We start from the raw sequence: 19,569 nt of genomic DNA, 5'->3' as shown, positions 1-19,569 counted from the left end.
CTTTCATCTTCCTGCATTCCGGGTCTTCATAAACAAGTCAGACCACAAAATAACAATTTAAAAAAAGTTAAACTGAAACGTCCTGAATCTCAAAATTGACCCCGTTTAAGGGTCACTGAATCATCTAGGTTGACACCTATTGTTGTTATCCTGTATTTTCCATTAGTTTCTCATTCACTTTTTGGAAGGACCGATGTATCAACTTGATGCTTATTATAGGCTTAATATTAATAATTATCACGGTTCCAGCAATGTCGATATATCCGTCCTCAACTGTATCTGAATGACTGGAGTCAGATAATTGTAAATGGCATCATTTAAGAAAGTTTATAATTTTGGTTATGAGCAAAAATTCAGGGCAGAAAAAAGTTGGCTGGAATTATCTCTCTGAAAACAAAGCTGGGACTGCTGTACCAATGTCCAACTTGTGGTGGCCGAACTTTTTTTTTCATGTTTTTTGTTTTCATTGCTTTTTGGGGAAGTGGGGAGGGGGGGGGGGACCTGTTCTATTGCTACTATTACTACTACCACCTTAGCCTTGCCTAAACAAGCGTGCTTGTCTTCCTTTTAGTCTCCTCTTTCATGTTGCAACTTTACAATACCATTTGTTAAAGGCTGATTATCAGCTGAATATTACATGTTCCTGAATATTAAACCATTGCTTTATATTGTTTGTTTCAGGGGTTCGTTAAAGTTATCAAGAACAAGGCCTACTTTAAAAGGTTTCAAGTCAAATTCAAGAGGAGGAGAGGTATTAAATTTTTAAAATATATATTTGTGATAATCAACCCCCCCCCCCCCCCCCCCCCCCCCCCCCTACAATCTTTTATGCAGAATCGAAAGTTGAGGAATCATTGTCAATTTTTGATTTCATCTATTATTATTACTTTTTCATTTATCATTTTGACACATTTTGTTTCAGAGGGAGTGACCGACTATTATGCCCGTAAAAGGTTGATCTTCCAGGCAAAGAATAAATACAACACCCCCAAACACCGTTTGGTTGTTCGCATTTCAAACAGAGAAATTGTGTGCCAGGTAGGACGCCATCTTATAGAGAAATTACCATCCAATTTTTAACTGAGAATAATTATAAGCAAGTTCTGTGATTTGTGCCTGCCCTTTGTCAAGTACAATTTTCATATTTGAATCATTGGCTAATTTCATATCTTGTTTTAATGCTCCGACACCTAATGATTCAAAAAGTATTGGAAAGTTGGGATTTGTGAAGAGGCACTTTGATAACTCCAGTTCAGTGGCCGCCGATAGGCTCACTGTATGGTGAAACTCGTTTTTTGGAACTTTATTTTTGGCCCTTTAATGTTTTGGTCACCATGGCGTTATTTGTGAACCTATGTGACTAATGTTGGTATCATTTTAAAAGGGCACAAAACAAGCTTTCTAACGGTATATTTTATTCTTAATTCCTGATTGTATTTCTCAGAAAGCTATTGAAATAAAAATTTATCAAATTTTGACTTATAAGAACTTTTTAAATTATGGATACATTTTAATTATACTTCATACATCGATAGACAATCAATTGAAGAACATCTCTGCCAAATTTCATCAAAATTGATACACTCGCTCATTATTTTATTTTTTCCGCCATCAACCCCACTTTTTTTTACAAAAACCTCATATTTTTTTCCATTTTCATTTATCCTTAATTTTGTCCATACTTTTCATACATGAAAATGATTTATATGAAAATAAAGCTTATTTTCTGACCTTTAAAATGATACCTAACACTTGCCATTTATTTTTTAATTGAAACAAAATTACTGAAAACAATAAGTGGGCCATGTTGACTGCAAAACTCAAAATTTCCCGATAGCCGCGAGATGCTGGTTTTGAGGCAGCAGTGAGATCACAGATTCTCTCTGTAAAATTGACAAAAAATGTCAACAGAAAAATATAAATAACTCTGGAACCGTAAGTCGTAGAGAAACAAATAAGGTATCAAATTTTATGTTTTTCAAGTCCCATCCCCCTGACTGGGTCAAATTTTGAGTTTGAAAATTTTATCAAAGTGCCTTTTGTGAAGAAGAAAAAAAATAGCTTCAAATGCTGCATTTTTATACTAATAAAATATAGATTTTGTTTGCCAATGGCAGGTTTGTTTTTATGTCTAGATTGGCAGAGTTAACTGTTTAGACTTTATACAATTTCTCTTACAACAGATTGCTTATGCCCGCATTGAAGGTGATGTTGTTATGGCTGCTGCCTACTCTCACGAGCTGCCTCGTTATGGTATCAAGGTTGGCTTAACTAACTATGCTGCTGCTTACTGCACAGGTCTTCTCTTGGCCAGAAGAGTGAGTACCAATATCTGTTGATTTGAAAAGCCCCGTTTTGATGATTTTAAGAATTTATAGTGTTCAATGGGATTTCCATTAGCATTTTAAGATTTGAACAATTCATACTCTTGGAATTTTAGAGCTTCTCTTATTCCATTGTATATTTCTCTTATATTTATAAAGTATTCTTCCAAATAAGAGATGGGCACTTGATATGATTTTCAATATCAGAATACTTGATTTGACCTAACCAAATGGCTGGGACAAATGTTTCCAGTTATTGATATTTTTCTTTCACAAAATTTAGTAAATTATTTCTCTACTGCCATCAGATAGTGGTGATCAGACAATGGAATGTTTGGGTTTTGTTTTTGCCAAAATATGATATTGACTGTTGGGCTAATAGGCCACATAAAACTAGTGAAAACAGACTGCATGGAAACAGTTGATTGAGCAATGTTCATGATGGGTATATGCTTATTTATCCACATGTGAATGTACAAGGCCTTGCCTCTTTTTTATATTGTTAGTTTTAGCTTCAAACTTTAGTTTTCTTTATTGTGATTGTATTTCTATTCCCCTCCATGTTAGGTGCATATTTAGGAAAATTAAATTTTGAATAAGTTGGTCAAAGTTTTGGCAAGAATCTTTTTGTGAGCCAGCACATCTCTCACTTTATACTGATCAAATCTGTGTACGAACGTTTCACTAAACCAAAGTCTGCCAAAATCCAATTTTGCCTAAACACCAAATTGAAACTCTGCTAACTGATTTTATGAATCTTGCATCATATTGATCTGCTTGTGCGTGATTGTAACTGACATTGTCTTCATTTTAAACTAATGGTTTCAATATTTTACTCTTTACAGTTGTTGAAATTGAGGAAGTTGGACGAGATCTACCCAGGTCAACTTGAGGCTGATGGTGAGGAATTCTATGTACAAGATGTGGATGATGCTCCTGGTGCCTTCAGAGCTCATCTTGATGTAGGTTTGGCTCGCACAACCACTGGGGCTCGTATTTTTGCTGCTCTAAAAGGTGCAGCTGATGGTGGCATTGATATTCCTCACAGGTATTTTGAATTTCTATTTTATTTAAATACGATGTATGTAGAATTATATCAAGGGCTTACGACTCAATATAATTTTAAAACATATAAAACTCAACCCCTCCCCTACCATTGTAACCAGCAGGGACTAAACACATTCCCCTTATTTGGCAGTTATAGTTATGTGATTTAAACACACATGTGTTATTGCAGAAACTGCAGTTTAAAAAAATATTTTTCTCAAAATCACCTTTCTCACACTTGTACAGTTAGAATCACATGGGCAGAGTTGGGTGCTCTTGATATTTAAGTTGCTTGAGTTATTACTTGACAGTTACACTTTTCTGAATACAATGTAGAATTTTTCAGTGATTTGACATAATCTTATACTGTTTAAGTTTTATTTATTTATTTATATTTTTTTTGAGGATGGAAGCCAATGATGAATATTTTCAGCTGGAATTACCGTTTGAATTATAATGTAACTATACATTATTGCTGAGGTTTCTATTTTTTCTAATGTGGGAATGGTCTCACTAGACTGAAACTATAAAATTGTGTGTTGAAGCATATAGCCATTATGCCCTATTAATTATTGCAACTTATCTTTTATTTTTTGAAGGAGGTGGGGGAGGGGAAATTGTTTTGGGAAAAATCAAAATCAAACAATCTGAAGATATTTCAAGAGTTAATTCTGTTTTTTCCCTTGTGAATCCTGTTTTCTCCCCCTCAAAATCACCTCTCTCACACTTGTACAGTTAGAATCACGTGGGCAGAGTTATGGCTCTTGATATTTAAGTTGCTTGAGTTATTACTTGACAGTTACACTTTTCTGAATACAATGTAGAATTTTTCAGTGATATAATCTTATACCGTTTTATTTATTTATTTATATATTTTTTTTTTTGAGGATGGAAGCCAATGATGAATATTTTCAGCTGGAATTACCGTTTGAATTATAATGTAACTATCCATTATTGCTGAGGTTTCTATTTTTGGTAATGTGGGAAAGGTCTCACTAAACTGAAACTATAAAATTGTGTGTTGAAGCATATAGCCATTATGCCCTATTAGTTATTGCAACTTATTTTTTATTTTTTGGAGGAGGTGGGGAGGAGAAATTGTTTGGGACAAATCAAAATCAAACAATCTGAAGATATTTCAAGAGTTCATTCTGTTTTTTTCCCTTGTGAATCCTGTTTTCCTGGATATTTTTCTCAAAATCACCTATCTCACACTTGCATGGTTAGAATCACTTACATGGGCAGAGCCGGATGCCCTTGAATTCTAAGTTGCTTTGAGTTCTGCTGTTTTTGACAATAATGCTTTTCTAAATGCAATGTAGAATTTTTTTTATTATGGTTTGTTATACCCTTGTGCTGTTTGGTTTGATTTTTGTTGTTATTTTTGTAGCTGGAAGCCAATGATGAATATTTTCAGCTGGAATTACCGTTTGAATTGTAATGTAACTATACATTATTGCTGAGGCTTCTATTTTTCTAATATGGCAACTGCTTCATTAAATTAAGAGAAGAGAAAATGTTAGGAAATAAAAAGAAATGAATTTTGAAATAATTTCAAAGCTCATTTTTTGTTTTTGTATTTTTCTTCTGGAAACATGGTTGGGGAAAGTCTGAAATTGTAAGTAATCCTGGATTCTTTTGTGCATCAACGACTACTGTATGATGTTCATTGTTGACGGGATTCTGTGTGACTGCCCCATTTCTTCTAAAGCATTATTAACAATTGACTGAAATTTGCTTTTTAGGTTGATAAATATATCCTCCCCTAAATTATTTATATATAGATAGTATGCAGATGACGTCACTCAGGCCTTTGTTATTGTTTTTGCCATCCGCGTTTGTGAGTTGTTCTCACTTAACTGTATTAACCAGACTATAAAAGTTCATGGTTACACAGAGTTTGTGTGTTGGTCCGTTATACTTCTGGATGGCAATGTTGTGAACTCCTTGGCCAAGCGCATTCTATCTATATTTTAAAAAAATGTTGCATTAAATAAATTCTGTTATGTATGTTTCCTGTGGTAAGCCTATTGAGCAGGGTGCCTAAGCTACCAAGTCGACAAATTAAACTTTAGGAAAACAGAGATTCTTGCAGTATACAGTGCAACCCCGATGTAACGACATCCGTTATAGCGACATTCCCTGTATAACGACATGGTACTCAGGTCCCATTTTATTTTACTATATATCATTAGTAATAAAAACCCCTCTATAGTGACGTATATTTCAGCAAAACCCCTGTATAACGACATTTTGGTCCGACAAACCTTGAAGGTTTTTGTCTACCATGAAATTGTTCGTAACTATTACAAGTGGTATCTTCCATTCTATGTATGTTGTCTACTCGTAATAAGCCCAGAGCTAGTTCTTATTGTAGCCAATGAAAACGCTTCTTTTTCAGCCAATCAATAGTCACATTTGTACAACACCGCAGCCAATCAGAAGGCTCGCCTTTCACCCAATGAATGCCTGTGACAGGTCAACACTGGACTGTTTATAAATCCTTTGTCCACTCTCCATTCATTGCCGGTCCCAAGCCCGGATAAACTACGCTCCATGAAAGCGTTAGGCAACATTAATATTTCAATCTTATTTCATCCTTTAACAAAAAAAAAAAAAAAATAAAGAAATTATCATAACGAACGATATAGAAGCAGTTAATGCCAATGCCTTTCTACTGCTACTACTACTAAACATAATAATTAACTTAACAAATAAAATTGTTACTAATTAAGAGGGTCATTAGATAGGATGGCCTGGGTCTAAAAAAAAAAAAAAAAAACTACAGAGGGAAAATGGGTGTATACATTCACTACACAAGACCCAAAACGCCTCCTGATATACACACATAGGAAACCTCTCTGTAACGACATCCCTCTATAACGACACGTTTTCCCGGTCCCGACGATGTCGTTATATCAAGGTTGCACTATAGTTTCTTTTGTTGTTTTTTTATCCTTTGATTTGAAACGATTTATTTTTTTGTGGAGATATTTTTAAATAGTGGTGTTCAATGGCCTTGGGCTTCAACTATCATGTTCTTTCTTTCTTTCTTTTTTTTAAAGTACCTCTCGTTTCCCTGGTTATGACCCTGAGAGCAAGAACTATGATGCTGGAGTTCACAGAGACCACATCTATGGAAAGCATGTAGCCGACTACATGAAACAACTTGAGGAAAATGACGACGAAGCATACAGAAGGCAGTTTTCTATGTACATTAAAAATAATATCTCTTCGGATATGGTAGGTATTATCTTGTGATTTGGGTTTCATTCCATTTTACTACTCGTTTGAGCATTTGTTTGGAATAAATTTTATACGCTCAAGAGTAAGATCAGAGTAACAGTATTTCTTATTTCTTGTTTTCTGGCACCAATTTTTGTGCCCCAAACTTATCTCTGTAATTACTTTTGATTTGATTCCTTGTTTCCAATTAATGGGTTGGGGTCCTCGACTGTTCTCTCCTTATAAAATATATAAATTCTCATGACAATTCACAGAAAAGTAAAAGGTTAAATGGTGGTTGTTTGGAATGTTTGTAGGAGGATATGGAAGGATTAAAGAATAGAAAAAAAATTCTATTTCCACTATTGGTTCCCATCTCGGCTACACATTTATTCCATGAAATTATTTGACCTGACAGACTTGTCCAAATTTGTTTGTTAATTGAGTGCTGGACAGTAACATAGCTTATTAATCTTAATATATCGGTTGCTTTCAGATTGAAACGATGTACAAAAATGCTCATGCGGCCATCCGAAAAGATCCAGCTGCCAAACCTAAAGCCAAGAAGGAGGTCAAGAAGAAGAGGTATACATGGCATTCATTCTTGCTCTTCTATTTCCTCTTAAGTGTGATTGGTGGTGAACAACACTCAATTTCTCTCTCTCTTTCTCTCTCTCTCTCTCTCTCTCTCTCTCTCTCTCTCTCTCTCTCTCTCTCTCTCTCTCTCCCCCTCTCTCTCTCTCTCTCTCTCTCTCTCTCTCTCTCTCTCTCTTTTTTTTTTTTTTCCCTCTTTCCTTTTTATTCTCCACCCCACCCCCCTCTTTCCCTCTCTCACATATCCGTCCACACAATCGCCCCTGCATGGCTTATCATGTCATATCAGGTAACTCAGTTGTGGTACAGAATGCCTTTCTTATCGCTATGTAGCTGGACTCCTACAATTTGGTCCTTTCTACACGCAAAGTCAGGGACATTTTTTTGTTCATAGTTTTTAATTTCTAATATTTTGCACGTACATATTGATATGTACTGTACATTCTACAATTGTGCGGCTATATGTTCTAGTGATATGACACTCGCTTTCAGATCGTATGGTCCTGGGTTCAAGCCTTGTTTGGCATGTAGTTGAATCTTTGGAAAAGACTTTACTCACATTTTCTCTCCGTATTTAGGTGTAAAATGAGTACCTGGTATTTTCTCTGTTTGGAAAATTGTAATATTGCCTCACAGGTATACATGGCATTCATTCTGCTCTTCTAAATTCTTCTTAATTGTGATTGGTGGTTAACAACACTTGATATTCTCTCTCTCTCTCTCTTTTTTTTTCCCTCTTTCCTCTCCACCCCACCCCCCTCTTTCCCTCTCTCACATATCCATCCACACAATCGCCCCTGCATGGCTTATCATGTCATATCAGGTAACTCAGTTGTGGTACAGAATGCCTTTCTTATCGCTATGTAGCTGGACTCCTACAATTTGGTCCTTTCTACACGCAAAGTCAGGGACATTTTTTTGTTCATTTAATATTTTGCACGTACATATTGATATGTACTGTACATTCTACTATTGTGTGGCTATGTGTTCTAGTGGTATGTCACTCGCTTTCGGATCGTAAGCCTCATTCGGTGCATAGTTGAGTTATGGGAACAGACTCTTTACTCACATTTTCTCTCCGTATTCGGTGTAAAATGAGTACCTGGCTCTTAACAGGGTTGTCGCTGTTGGGAAAATTGTAATATATCTCCTAATGGGCTTCATGCCTCCTTCTACATGTTACGTATAGCTGTTAGTCAGGGACCCTTTGTAAAGAGCTTTTAGCACGTTTAGTGATTATTGCGCAATATAAAAACTGTCATTCTACTGAACACACCTGTTCCCTTCCCTCTAAAGGGCCTTGTTCATTGTCAGAGGAGTGTTTAGAATCTAACTGATGGACAATTATTTCATATTGTTGTTTTATGCACATTTGAAGGATAACTAAACTTTTAGTTTCGTCAGTAAAATATACCTTTCCTTTTAAAAAGCATTTCTCCTTTTAATGGTTGCTAACCGGTGTAAATATTTTATAACAAGAACATTTAGTTTACAATTTCATACCCACATCCAGCTCCTGTATGGCCCACTTTATGCCATTGTCAGGCGTTTATATGTGGTAAAGAGAAGTCTTTCTATCGCTATGTAGGGGAACCTTTACATTATGGTTCTTTTTACACGCAAAGTCAGATACATTTTTTTTAAAGGTATCCTGTATATGTATATCTTCTACTGATTGACATTAAGATTAATGCTTCTAGTTGGTGAGACTTTAGATCCTTATTCACTCCTTTTTCTCCCTCCTAGAGATGTTGTTTAAATCAGATTTCAGTTAGGTGGAGTCAATATCTCAGACCTGCCACTTGTACAGATTTAATCTGTATTTCTACAGATTTTTAATGAGCCATATTTGGCCAAAGTCATATTTTTAAACCAAAACTGTTCAAGAAAATTGGATGATATTATTTTAAGAAATTGGCATATAAACTACCAGTTTCAATTTTAGAGACTTTAACCCGGTGACTCAAATATTAACAAGACAAAAATATTTTTCTTTCTTTCTCTCTTTTTTCCTTTGGAAGGATTTTTTTGTCTTGATTTTTTTGTTGCCCGTGGCAGGTCTAATACTTTGGATCTTTTTTTGTTATATTTAGTGATGTGCTTTCTACATGTAGATTCCCATCCGCATCCAGCTCCTGTGTGGCCTACAATGCCATTGTCAGGCGTTTATATGTGGTAGAGAAAAATCTTTCTATCGCTATGTAGGGGGACATTTAAACCTAGGTCCTTTTTACACGCAAAGTCAGATACATTTTTATTCTTTCTGTCTTTTGTCTCTAATAAATCTTTTTTTTTTTAAATAATTTTTTTTTGTTAGATTTAGTGATGTGCTTTTTACATGTAGATCCGCATCCAGCTCCTGTGTGGCCTGCAATGCCATTGTCAGGCGTTTATATGTGGTAGAGAAAAATCTTTCTATCGCTATGTAGGGGGAACTTTAAACTGGTCCTTTTTACACGCAAAGTCAGATACATTTTTATTCTTTGCACAGTATTGCTTATTACATACTGCATTAGATATCAACATTGTCTTATTTGTCTGCGCATAAACATTGCCTTCTTATTTGTCTGGGCTTGTACTCTGGCTCTGAGGAGATTGTGCTTTAGGATGACATGACATTTAAACCACTGGGTGGGGTGGGGTTCTTGACCTCCCAAAGTGGACAGGGAGTTCATTCAATGTCTTCTATACCCCTAGTTTTCCAGTTTGCTTTCTGTCTTTGTCTTGGAATGAGATTACCTGTGCTTTTGTGTGGATGAGACGTTTAGGTGATCTCAAACTAAGTACATTGATGATGCTCTACAACTGTTCCCAATTTGTACTATTCCCCTTTTGTTTTACTTTTCTTGTGTGTTTTTAATCTATAATTTTTTAAATCCCATAATCTTCTTCTTTAAAAATTTTTTTTTTTATAGTAGCACTCAAATGAACTAAATGAACAAATGTTTAGACCAGTCAAGGGTTTTCCTACCCATATCCAGCTCCTGTATGGCTCCCTGTATGCCATTGTCAGGCGTTTATATATGGTACAAAGAAGTCTATATTGCTATGTGGGGAGACATTTACATCATGGTCTTTTTACATGCAAAGTCAGATACATATATTTTTAAATTTTATTTATAATTCCTTCCTCTACTATTTTGAATAATTAACATTGCCTCCCTTATCTCTTACCCTCAGTACTTTGGGTTTCAAATTATTGTGAATGCTTTACAATTTTAAAAATTTGTCAGATATATAGGGTGTGGGGGGAAAAAAACCCAAATAAGTATTGCACTGTTTCAATCAAAGCAGTCGTCAGAACTGTTAGCAAATTTACAAGCATTAAGCAGGGATGCCCTTGTTTGATATTGGTGAGTTGAATTTTTAAAAGATGAAAGGATTTCGTGGTTTAGACGCAACAATTAAGAGTGAAGTAAAGGTTAACACCTAGATGGATAAGTATCCTTTTCTATGATTTAAGGGTGATACCATTTTAGAAAGAGAAGCTTTGCACGAAATTTTTTTCATAGTATGCATTTTACGATAAAAAATTTTCAGGATTTTTTATTTTAGCAAAGGGAATCTCTGAATAAAAACTTTGATTTAATACCTGTTAGATTGGTTTAAAAAAATTGCCAGTTGTTTTAGGAAACATGCCGGTGATACCAAAGTCGTTCAAAAGTTTCCAAACTTTTGTTCTTCATTTTATTAGTGTAGTGTTATTCAAGTGTGGGATGTAGTCTCGTCTTGTTGAAAAATAAATGACCGATGGGGAATAGATATTCTTCTACCAAAGTTAGATGATTCTCTATACGAAGCAGAAAACACATTTTTATTTCAAAATATGACTGCATCTGATAGTCCTGTCTTGAATCCAGTGGACAACAGCATTTGGTCAATATTGTGTAACATGCTTTATAAGGACCATGCAGCTTTAAACATAAAAGCAGTTTAAAAAAGGTCAAATAAAGTGCTTGAGATCAAATATCACTATTCAAGACATCAGAAAATGAAGTGGATCATGGGCGGGAAAAAGGCAATATATAGCCATGAAGAAAAATGGGGATCGACAGATCACACACATATTTAAGTTTACATCCCAAAATCTTCGATATGGCAAAAATGCTGTGCTAAAATTTTCAATATATCTTAAGAAATTGTGTGCATAAATTTCAATGGGTTTGATTGCGTTTATGGTCTGCTGTCTACAGGCATCAATACTTTTACTTCTTTTTTTTTTTCTCTTGCACCCAATATATTTCCCATCTATTTCTCTTTCCTTATGGCTTATGTCACTATCAAACTTTTACACTAGGTACCCAAGAATCCATCTTTCGTTATGCAGTTGTACTCATATCCCATGCTCCTTCATGTGCCAGTTCAAACCTTATTTTTGTCTTTGGTTTTTATAATAAATTTTTTTTTTTTTTTTTTTCAATTTCAGGTGGAATCCTGCTAAATTGACATACGACCAGCGCAAAGAGAGGGTAACACAGAAGAAAGCCCAATTCCTTCAGAGTCTTATGGATGATGGGGAAGACTCTGATTAAGTTAATTTTTAAGTAGGAAATAAATAATATAAAAAACGAATGTAGCTGTCTTCGTTTTATTTATGCTTTTTTATTTAGTAATTTATTTTTTTTTTTTTACTGTTGCCAGGCCTTTTGATCTAATGGTAGGGTTTCTGTTCCCCTATTTGTTTTCTCTTACTGATTGCATTCTGTTCTTGTCTGGGAATGAGGCATACTTTTGTCTGGGTGGGGTCCTTTGTCTTCCCATGGTGGGCAGGGAGGCACTTACTGTCTTCTGTCACCCTATATCTGTTTTCCAACTTGTTATCTGTCTTTATCTTGGAATGAGATAACTTAGTTTTGTTCTGGCCTGGACCGGAGTCTTTGGTTTGGAGGGAAACATTCAAATGTATAGTTACAGTTTCGGAAGATTTTTTTCCCTTGCAAATCATCTCTCTATTATCTGGTTGGGTTTCCTGACCCCCATAGAGGGCAGGAAGGTCACTTACTTACTGCAGGCCTGTAAATCTTCTGTCTATTGTCAGATTTCCGACAGTACGATTTTGCTCTATAAATATGTGCTAAAAAAGATTATAGTAAAAATAAAATTCGTAACGCCAAAGAACAGCACCAATAAAAAATAAAATAAGACTTATTTCGTTCCTCGAAAAAAATTAGATTTTAGTCTGTTTCAAATGCGGACTTGAAAAAAACAAATCAAAAAAACTTTTTATTTGTCGCATCAAAGACAAAACATGCCGTCTATCAGTTAGCTATAATATTATCATGCCACCTACACGCTCCGCTAGACGGGTATGTATTCACTGCCTGCTGGGTGGGGTTCCTGACCTCCCATAGTGGGCAGGGGTGTATATACTGTGTCTTCTACCCCCGTATATCTGTTTTCCAACATGCTTTCTGTCTTTGTCTTGAAATGAGATTACTTGGTTTTGTCCTGGCCCTGGCCGGAGTCTTGACTGGGAGGGAAACAGTCAAATGCATAGTTATTGTTTTGGGAGATGATATTTTTTTCCTTGTAAATCATCTCTGTTATGTATTATTATATTTGCTATTTTAAATGTATAATGTAAGCATTTGAGTGTGTTCCTCTTTGTTGGATTTTGTGCTTGTGTCTGGATGAGACTTATAGGTGATCTCAAACTAAATACATTGGTGGTATGCTCTTGGAATCTACATCTGATCCCTATTTGTTCCCAGTTCCCCTTTGTCTTACTTTCTCTTGGCTGCTTTAATTGTAATTCTAGAACTTTTTACTATTCCATTTTCTTCCTTTTTACTGGTGCTGATATAACCTAAATGTGTTGCAAGCGCCGTAAAAACCTTAAAAACAATTTAAAAAATATTCACTGCCTGGCTACTGTGCCACAGCCAGCGAGAGAAAGGTCGCGAGTCGTCTTCACACACACGCACACACCTAGTCAGTAAATAGCGTACACACAGAAGTGTGTCTGTGTTTGTCGAACCGGACCGGAAGGTTTCTATTTTGCTACCGACACACATGCATATCTCCGGTTCTCATATCGTTTTCTCTATATTTTATTGGTTCCGTCCCGATGTGAGACGGAAAAATAATAATGCGAAATAATTATTTTTCTTCGAAATATATATTCTTCTTCGAAAGCTCTCACACCACCGCACCACCTCCTCTTCTTCTTTGTCGTCGTCTTTTTCTTCTATAAGAATTAATCCAAATAAACGAAAGAATCAGCGTAAGCATTTAACACAAACAGGAGCGAAGATACGCAGCTTCCCATGTCGAGCACTAGACGTCTAGATAAACATCCTTCAAAAGGATAGGAATTGTTCTCTTCCTTTCATTTTACAACTAACTCAGACCTGGGACCTCAAATAATTGGGATTTTTTTTTTTGGATACCATAAGATAAGGACCTCGTTATAAATAAGTAGGGGAAAGTGACATGATTTGACTAGTCAATTGATGTGTCATATGTGTTGTGTCCATATATTTGTCCTGTTGTGTCTATTTTCGCGTGTTCAAAAAGTTCCGACAATTTTTTCACCAACCATTTACAGGCCTGTTACTGTGTCTTCTATACCTCTATATCTGTTATCCAACTTGCTTTCTGTCTCTGTCTTGGTTATGTCTTTTCCCTGGACAGGTCCTTGGTGGGGAGGGAAACACTCAAATGGCGGGTGGTTGGATGGGAGCATCACCTTTGAATCATATACCTATGATGTTCGCATGGGTGTACGATCCGATAGTGATGTCGTTTCTTCTTCTCTTTACTAGCCTATCCTGCTTCTTTGTTTGTGATTAGTATTTTTGACAGGGATATTTTTTTTCTGTAAATCTTCTGCCTGTTTGTCTTTGTTATTTTAATTTTGCTTATGATATCTTTGTTATGATTTTGATTTACATTTGACTATTTTTTGATTGCTGTTTTCTTTGTTTCAGCGGTCTCTCATATAACCTCAATTGTGTTGGAAGAGACCTAAAGCAACAAACAAACAAAACAAACACTCAAATGTGTTAGTTTTTTGAGATATTTTTATCGTTGTAAATCATCTCTCTATTGTGTATTGTTATATTTGTTGTTTTGAATGTATAATGTAAGCATTTGAGTATATATTCCTCTTTGTTGGATCTTGTGCTTGTGTCCGGATTAGACTTGTAGGTGATCTCGACGGTATGCTCTTGGAATCTACATGATTCCTTTTTGTCCCCAGTTCCCCTTTGTCTTACCTTTTCTTGGGTGCCTTAATTGTAATTCTAGAATTTGACTATACCATTTTCTTCCTTTTTACTGGAGCTGATGTAACCTAAATGTCTTGCAAGGGCCGTAAAACCCTTAAAAAGAAACAAAAGACTATCCCATTTCTTCCTTTTTACTGGCAATGAAATGGCCTATCTAAATGCTGTGTAAGTGCCGCTAGTGTGCTTTTTCTGTAGAAATCATCTTTTGGTATTTGACAGATGTGTGTGAAACGTGCAACTATAATTTAATATGGGTGGCCTCCACTGCTGCCTGGAATCGTTTGAGCGACTGTTTTATTTTGTCTCAAGTTGTCTGTTGCTGACAATGACAACTCCTGGGTTGAGTCACCTTTATTACACCTTTTTGATTTTCTTCCTGCCAAATTTCCTTTTTCCAGGATCCTTTGTCTTGTCCTGGCCAGTCCTTGGCTGAGGTAAAGTTCAAATGTATTCCTTTTGTGAGATATTCCCCCTTCCCCTTGTAAATGATCTCTTATGTACGAGTAAAGTTCTTCTTTCTTTTTTAAAAAAAAAAAATATATTGTGGGATCCTGTGCCTATGTCTTGATGGAACTTTTGGGTGATCTCAAACTAAGCTCATTGTCATTGTTAGTCTTAGAAGAAACTAGTGCAATTCCCAATTTGAACCAGTCCCCTTTGTTTTACATTGTCTCGGGTATTTGATGGAATTTCTGGGTGGGGTTCTTGACCAACCATTGTGGGCAGAGGTACTTACTGTGTCTTCTATCCCCCTATATCTGTTTTCCAACTAGCTTTCTATCTTTGCCTTGGAATGAGATTACTTGGTTTTGTCCTGGCACTGGCCGGGTACCCTGGCTAGGAGGGAAACAGTCAAATGTATAGTTTTAGGAGATGATATTTTTTTTCCCTTGTAAATCATCTCTCTGTTATGCACTGTATTGTTTTCTTTGTATTGTATATGATTTGTAAAACATTTGAGTGTATTCCTCTTATTGGGGACCTCTGCTTGTGTCTGGATGGACTTTTTGGTGATCTCAAACTTGGTACTTTGATAGTGTGCTCTTGGAATTTACATCACTATTTCCCATTTGAACTAATTCCCCTTTGTCTTACCTTTTCTTGGGTGCTCTAATTGTAATTCTAGAACTTTTTACTAACCCGTTTTCTTCCTTTTTACTGGCGCTGATATGACCTTAATGTGTTCCAAGCGCCGTAAAACACTTAAAAAACAAACAAAACAAATCTGGAATTTTCTTCTTTTTTTTTTTACATTGGCGCTAAATAACCTTTAAACGGGAATGCCCTTTTACCACCGACTGATCTTGTTTGGTATTGGTCAGTTGATTTTTTAAACGATGAAAGTGAAAGTATTGGTTGTTAAAGGGGAAGCCAGATGGACCTGTTCGTTTCTATGATTTAAGGGTTATTCTATGTTTGCTGCATTATTTTCATTCGGGCGCTTGCCCCAATTTTAGGTACTTTCAGCGCCTGTAAAATCGGGTCATTGATGTGGTGGTGCTTTTTTTGTTTGTTTATTTTTTTATGAAAAGTTTCAAAATTTGCGTGAAATCACGGAATTGTATACATTTTGCGGTCGTAATTCGTAAAATCCAAGATAAGGGAAGTAAGGCAGGAAATACTATTGAAGAACATGGTATGTATTGGTTACCTCCCATGAGCGTCGGATTTTGGTACGCTTACTTACATTCTAGACTAGCAGGCTTTTTGGCTTGAATTCGTGATCACTTAGGTTCGAGTCTTTCTAGTACCTAATCAATTCATTGTTTAGAACCTCTGTGATTTAGTTAATGATTTTTCTATTTCTTGGTTATAGTTTATCGATCTTTATTCGTTATAGGATCTTATGATACCCAACTTTGCTGTGGACTTATTCATTTTTAATATTGTGATAGGCTAGCGGCTAGTTGTACCTAGCGAGAAGGCCTGCCGGCTTTTGTTAATCAACAATGAGTGCCGTCTTTAATTCGGTCGAAGAAAGCTTGTGGCAGTGGCCTTGAGGTGATAATGATAAATCGGACGAGTGACTGGGAGATACAATAGCAAAGTTCAAACAAAGGTGACGGTGACAGTGACGAAAAGATACATGGGATCCAGTAGTACTAAAGGAAAAGGGTCCTAACATTACAGGGAAAGCAAAGAAAATGGTGGATAGCAGTTAGCGTTAGAAGTAAACGTGATGTGGACAAAGGCAGCTGTAGTAATAACGAGGATGCGTTAACGGAGAACAATTGAATGTTTGGTGGGATTGGTTACTGTGATTTCTAAAACTAAAACAAATTGAAGATGGGGATTGCTGTGTGGGTCTTTGGCAACCTACAAGAGACTCGAATGAGCCTAATAATGTAATCGCATCGTACCTTTTACGGCCAGCTGTGTGATCTCTGATTATTCGCCGTCAGATGGGTCTGTCACTGTTATCATTGCCAATCAGGGCTTGTGGACAGATGAAGAACGGAAAGACCATATCAATGTTGGAAATGAAAGCAGTAATGCAAATCTATGTTAAATTGCCATTCATCAAATACAGTACGAGTAGAAGTCGTTAATATGACACGACAGTTGTGTCATGCATTAACAATACTGCTGAAGTGTGGTCACAGAGTTCTACGGTAGACTTCTGTGAGTGTACAACTGCATAGCGGTTTTTTGCATCGCTTGCGGTCGCAAAAAAAATCCCTGACTTGCATTGCCGCCGCAAAATCTGCAGTTTTTTGCAATTAATTTTTGAAAATTTTTGAGATTTTATCACTGGGAGTAGCTTCTGTCAGCTGTGCAGGCCTATTCTTTTTGGAAGGGATCTTTTGTACTGTAACAAGGGAAATAAGTGCAAGATCATTACCAAAAAGAACTCCATAACCACCATAGGCAGCAGCTTCTTATGGTTCACACTATTATGTTATGACGATCGACCCAATCAGCAAAGTCCGGTCCGCATTCGTGCACCGTCGCGAACCCGCCCGGTAGCATCGTCACAACACACCTTTCGACTAGATGCTCTGCCGTTTCGGGTTCTTGCCCACAGCGTGGACATATTGGACAGGAAGTTAGACCCCACTGATGTAACGTACCGGCCGTTAGGCAGCTCCTCGACCGAAGCCGATTCGCAGCTACCCAGTGTCTCCTCTTACTGGTATCAAAGCCTGGCAACTTCTCACCAAGCTTAGAGGAGTGTAGGTCCCCGCCCCCACGAGGGATTGAATTTGTCCAAACCGACTTCCATCTCGTATGTGCAGCTCTGTCCGTAGTCAGGGATTCTGCGTACAAGGGTTGCCGGGACTTAATTCGGCTCGAAACGGGGGCACCGTTCATTATGCGCATGAGAGGGGTATCCCCATTCCCTCTCTCTTTGATCTTACTTTGCCAGTTTCCCGTAATGGTCTCCCTCCGGACATCGGGGGGGCTGGATCGCCGCCATTATCGGGCCCCATTCTCTAGGGGTTGTTGCTAGCGTTCCCGACACTATGTGCATCGACTTGCGAAGTTTTACATCCACCTTCTCAACGTTTCTGCTTCTACCCCACACTGGAGCGCAATACTCCGCGGTGGAATAGCATAGTGCCAGGGCGGATGTTCTCAGGAGCGCTTGGCTAGCGCCCCAAGTCGATCCCGCCAGCTTCCTCAGAAGACTATTCCGCTTCTCTATCTTCCGGGCAACCCCTTCGAGATGAACCCGATAGGTAAGACTGCGATCCAACGTCACCCCTAAATATTTTGGACGCGTCTCATATGGGAGTGGCTGGTCCCCGACTAGGACATTCAGTTTGCGGGTGTGCCAACCACTGCATAAGTGAAATGCAGTGGCCACGGTTTTTGAAGTGTTCATCTTCAGGTACCACTTGTCAAAGTAGGATTTGAGTCTGGTGACGTCCTCGCTGAGTACGCTCTCGAGACGGGTCCACACTTTACTCTGAGTAACGAGTGCCCAGTCGTCTGCGTATCCCAGCCTCAGGGAGGAAGTGTTCGGCATATCGCTAATGTAAACGTTAAACAACATTGGCGCAAGTACCGACCCCTGAGGGACCCCATTCTTCAATTTCCTTACTTTGCTCGTGACGTCTCCCAGCGCGACGTGGAATTGCCTTTCCCCTAAGATCGAAGAGAACAACTTCAAGGTCTTTTTGCACCTTATGATTTTTGCAAGTTTGAGCATTAACCCATCGCACCAGACCGTAACGTACGCCGCTGATAGGTCTATAAACACAGCACCTGTTTGCTGTTTTCTCTCGAACCCGTGCTCAATATGCTCTGTAAGGGCAATGACCTGCTCCGTGGTGCACCTCCCTTCCCTGAAGCCTGCCTGCTCGGGTGGCAGGGCAGCGTCTAGGACCGGCCCCCATCGGTTTAATAGAACACGCTCCAACAATTTGTAAAGACAGCTCAGCAGCGATAAGGGTCTGTAACTGTCTGCCTCCTTCGCCGGCTTCCCTGGCTTCAGGATGGCAACTATCTTCGCATGCTTCCACACTTATGGAAGCTTTCCTTTTGCAAGGATGTCAGACATTGCCTCTGCTAGCCAGGCCCGTGCCCTGGGGCCCAGATGCGTCACCATATCGGGATATACACCATCTATCCCTGCTGCTTTGCCGTTCTTCACTTCGCTAATGGCTGCACCCACTTCTCGGGGACTGAACGGGGCCGTCCAGTCCGACTCCTCCGCAGGTAGCGAGTCCAAAATCGTACGGTACGCCTTGCGGACACCGCGCTCAAAAGCCTGATTAGGGACCCGCTTACTACGGTTCTTAATGTTCTTGGCAATTGTGTCTGCCTCGCATGGGGAGCTGCAAGGTCTGGGCCGGACGTCCCGCTTGCTGAAAGGAAATTGATGTGCATTTCGAACCCAACACCTCTCATTTCCAGGTGCATTGATTGCCGCGTAATCCTGTCTGACAGAGATTATTGCATATGGCCTCTCATGCATTATTGTGTCCATAACAGCACCTTCCCGTGGTGTTCCCCGTTTCTACTGAGTTTGTTATGGGCGCGACCGAGTCCCCGGCGGTATAACCGGGCTAGGGAGTAGGTGGGACCCTCTTCCTCTTAAGGTGCAGGAGACAGAACCCACCGATGAGTGGTACACGCTCTGCTCCTCACCCACCCACCTCACACTCATTCTGTAGTGTGGTGTCCTCTGTATGTCCTTACTTTTC

General features: G+C 38.1%; 1 protein-coding gene and 2 non-coding genes across 4 annotated transcripts in view; all 3 read left to right on the top strand.

Moving 5' to 3' along the window:
* Positions 1–11,762, top strand: part of LOC144979779 (large ribosomal subunit protein uL18-like) — a 13,609-nt gene extending 1,847 nt beyond the window's left edge. For both annotated transcript variants that reach the window (XM_078926853.1, XM_078926852.1), the window contains exons 2-8: positions 682–751; positions 923–1,038; positions 2,184–2,318; positions 3,170–3,372; positions 6,437–6,614; positions 7,093–7,181; positions 11,617–11,762. In XM_078926853.1, the coding sequence (XP_078782979.1) occupies positions 682–751; positions 923–1,038; positions 2,184–2,318; positions 3,170–3,372; positions 6,437–6,614; positions 7,093–7,181; positions 11,617–11,722 (897 nt within the window). In that variant the 3' untranslated portion in view covers positions 11,723–11,762. The remainder of the gene's footprint in view (positions 1–681; positions 752–922; positions 1,039–2,183; positions 2,319–3,169; positions 3,373–6,436; positions 6,615–7,092; positions 7,182–11,616) is intronic.
* On the top strand, positions 3,782–3,858 carry LOC144980388 (small nucleolar RNA snoR77Y). The gene has a single exon (XR_013646899.1). It is a non-coding gene; the product is annotated as a small nucleolar RNA snoR77Y (small nucleolar RNA).
* On the top strand, positions 4,766–4,842 carry LOC144980387 (small nucleolar RNA snoR77Y). Its single transcript, XR_013646898.1, has one exon. It is a non-coding gene; the product is annotated as a small nucleolar RNA snoR77Y (small nucleolar RNA).
* Positions 11,763–19,569: the final 7,807 nt, after the last annotated feature.

This window comes from Berghia stephanieae, chromosome 9, assembly GCF_034508935.2.
Source record: "Berghia stephanieae isolate SIO BIC M18660-M18661 chromosome 9, UCSD_Bste_1.3, whole genome shotgun sequence".
NCBI lineage: Eukaryota > Metazoa > Mollusca > Gastropoda > Nudibranchia > Aeolidiidae > Berghia > Berghia stephanieae.
Note: the sequence above shows the minus strand (reverse complement) of the source record. Positions and strands in the feature narration are given on the sequence as shown.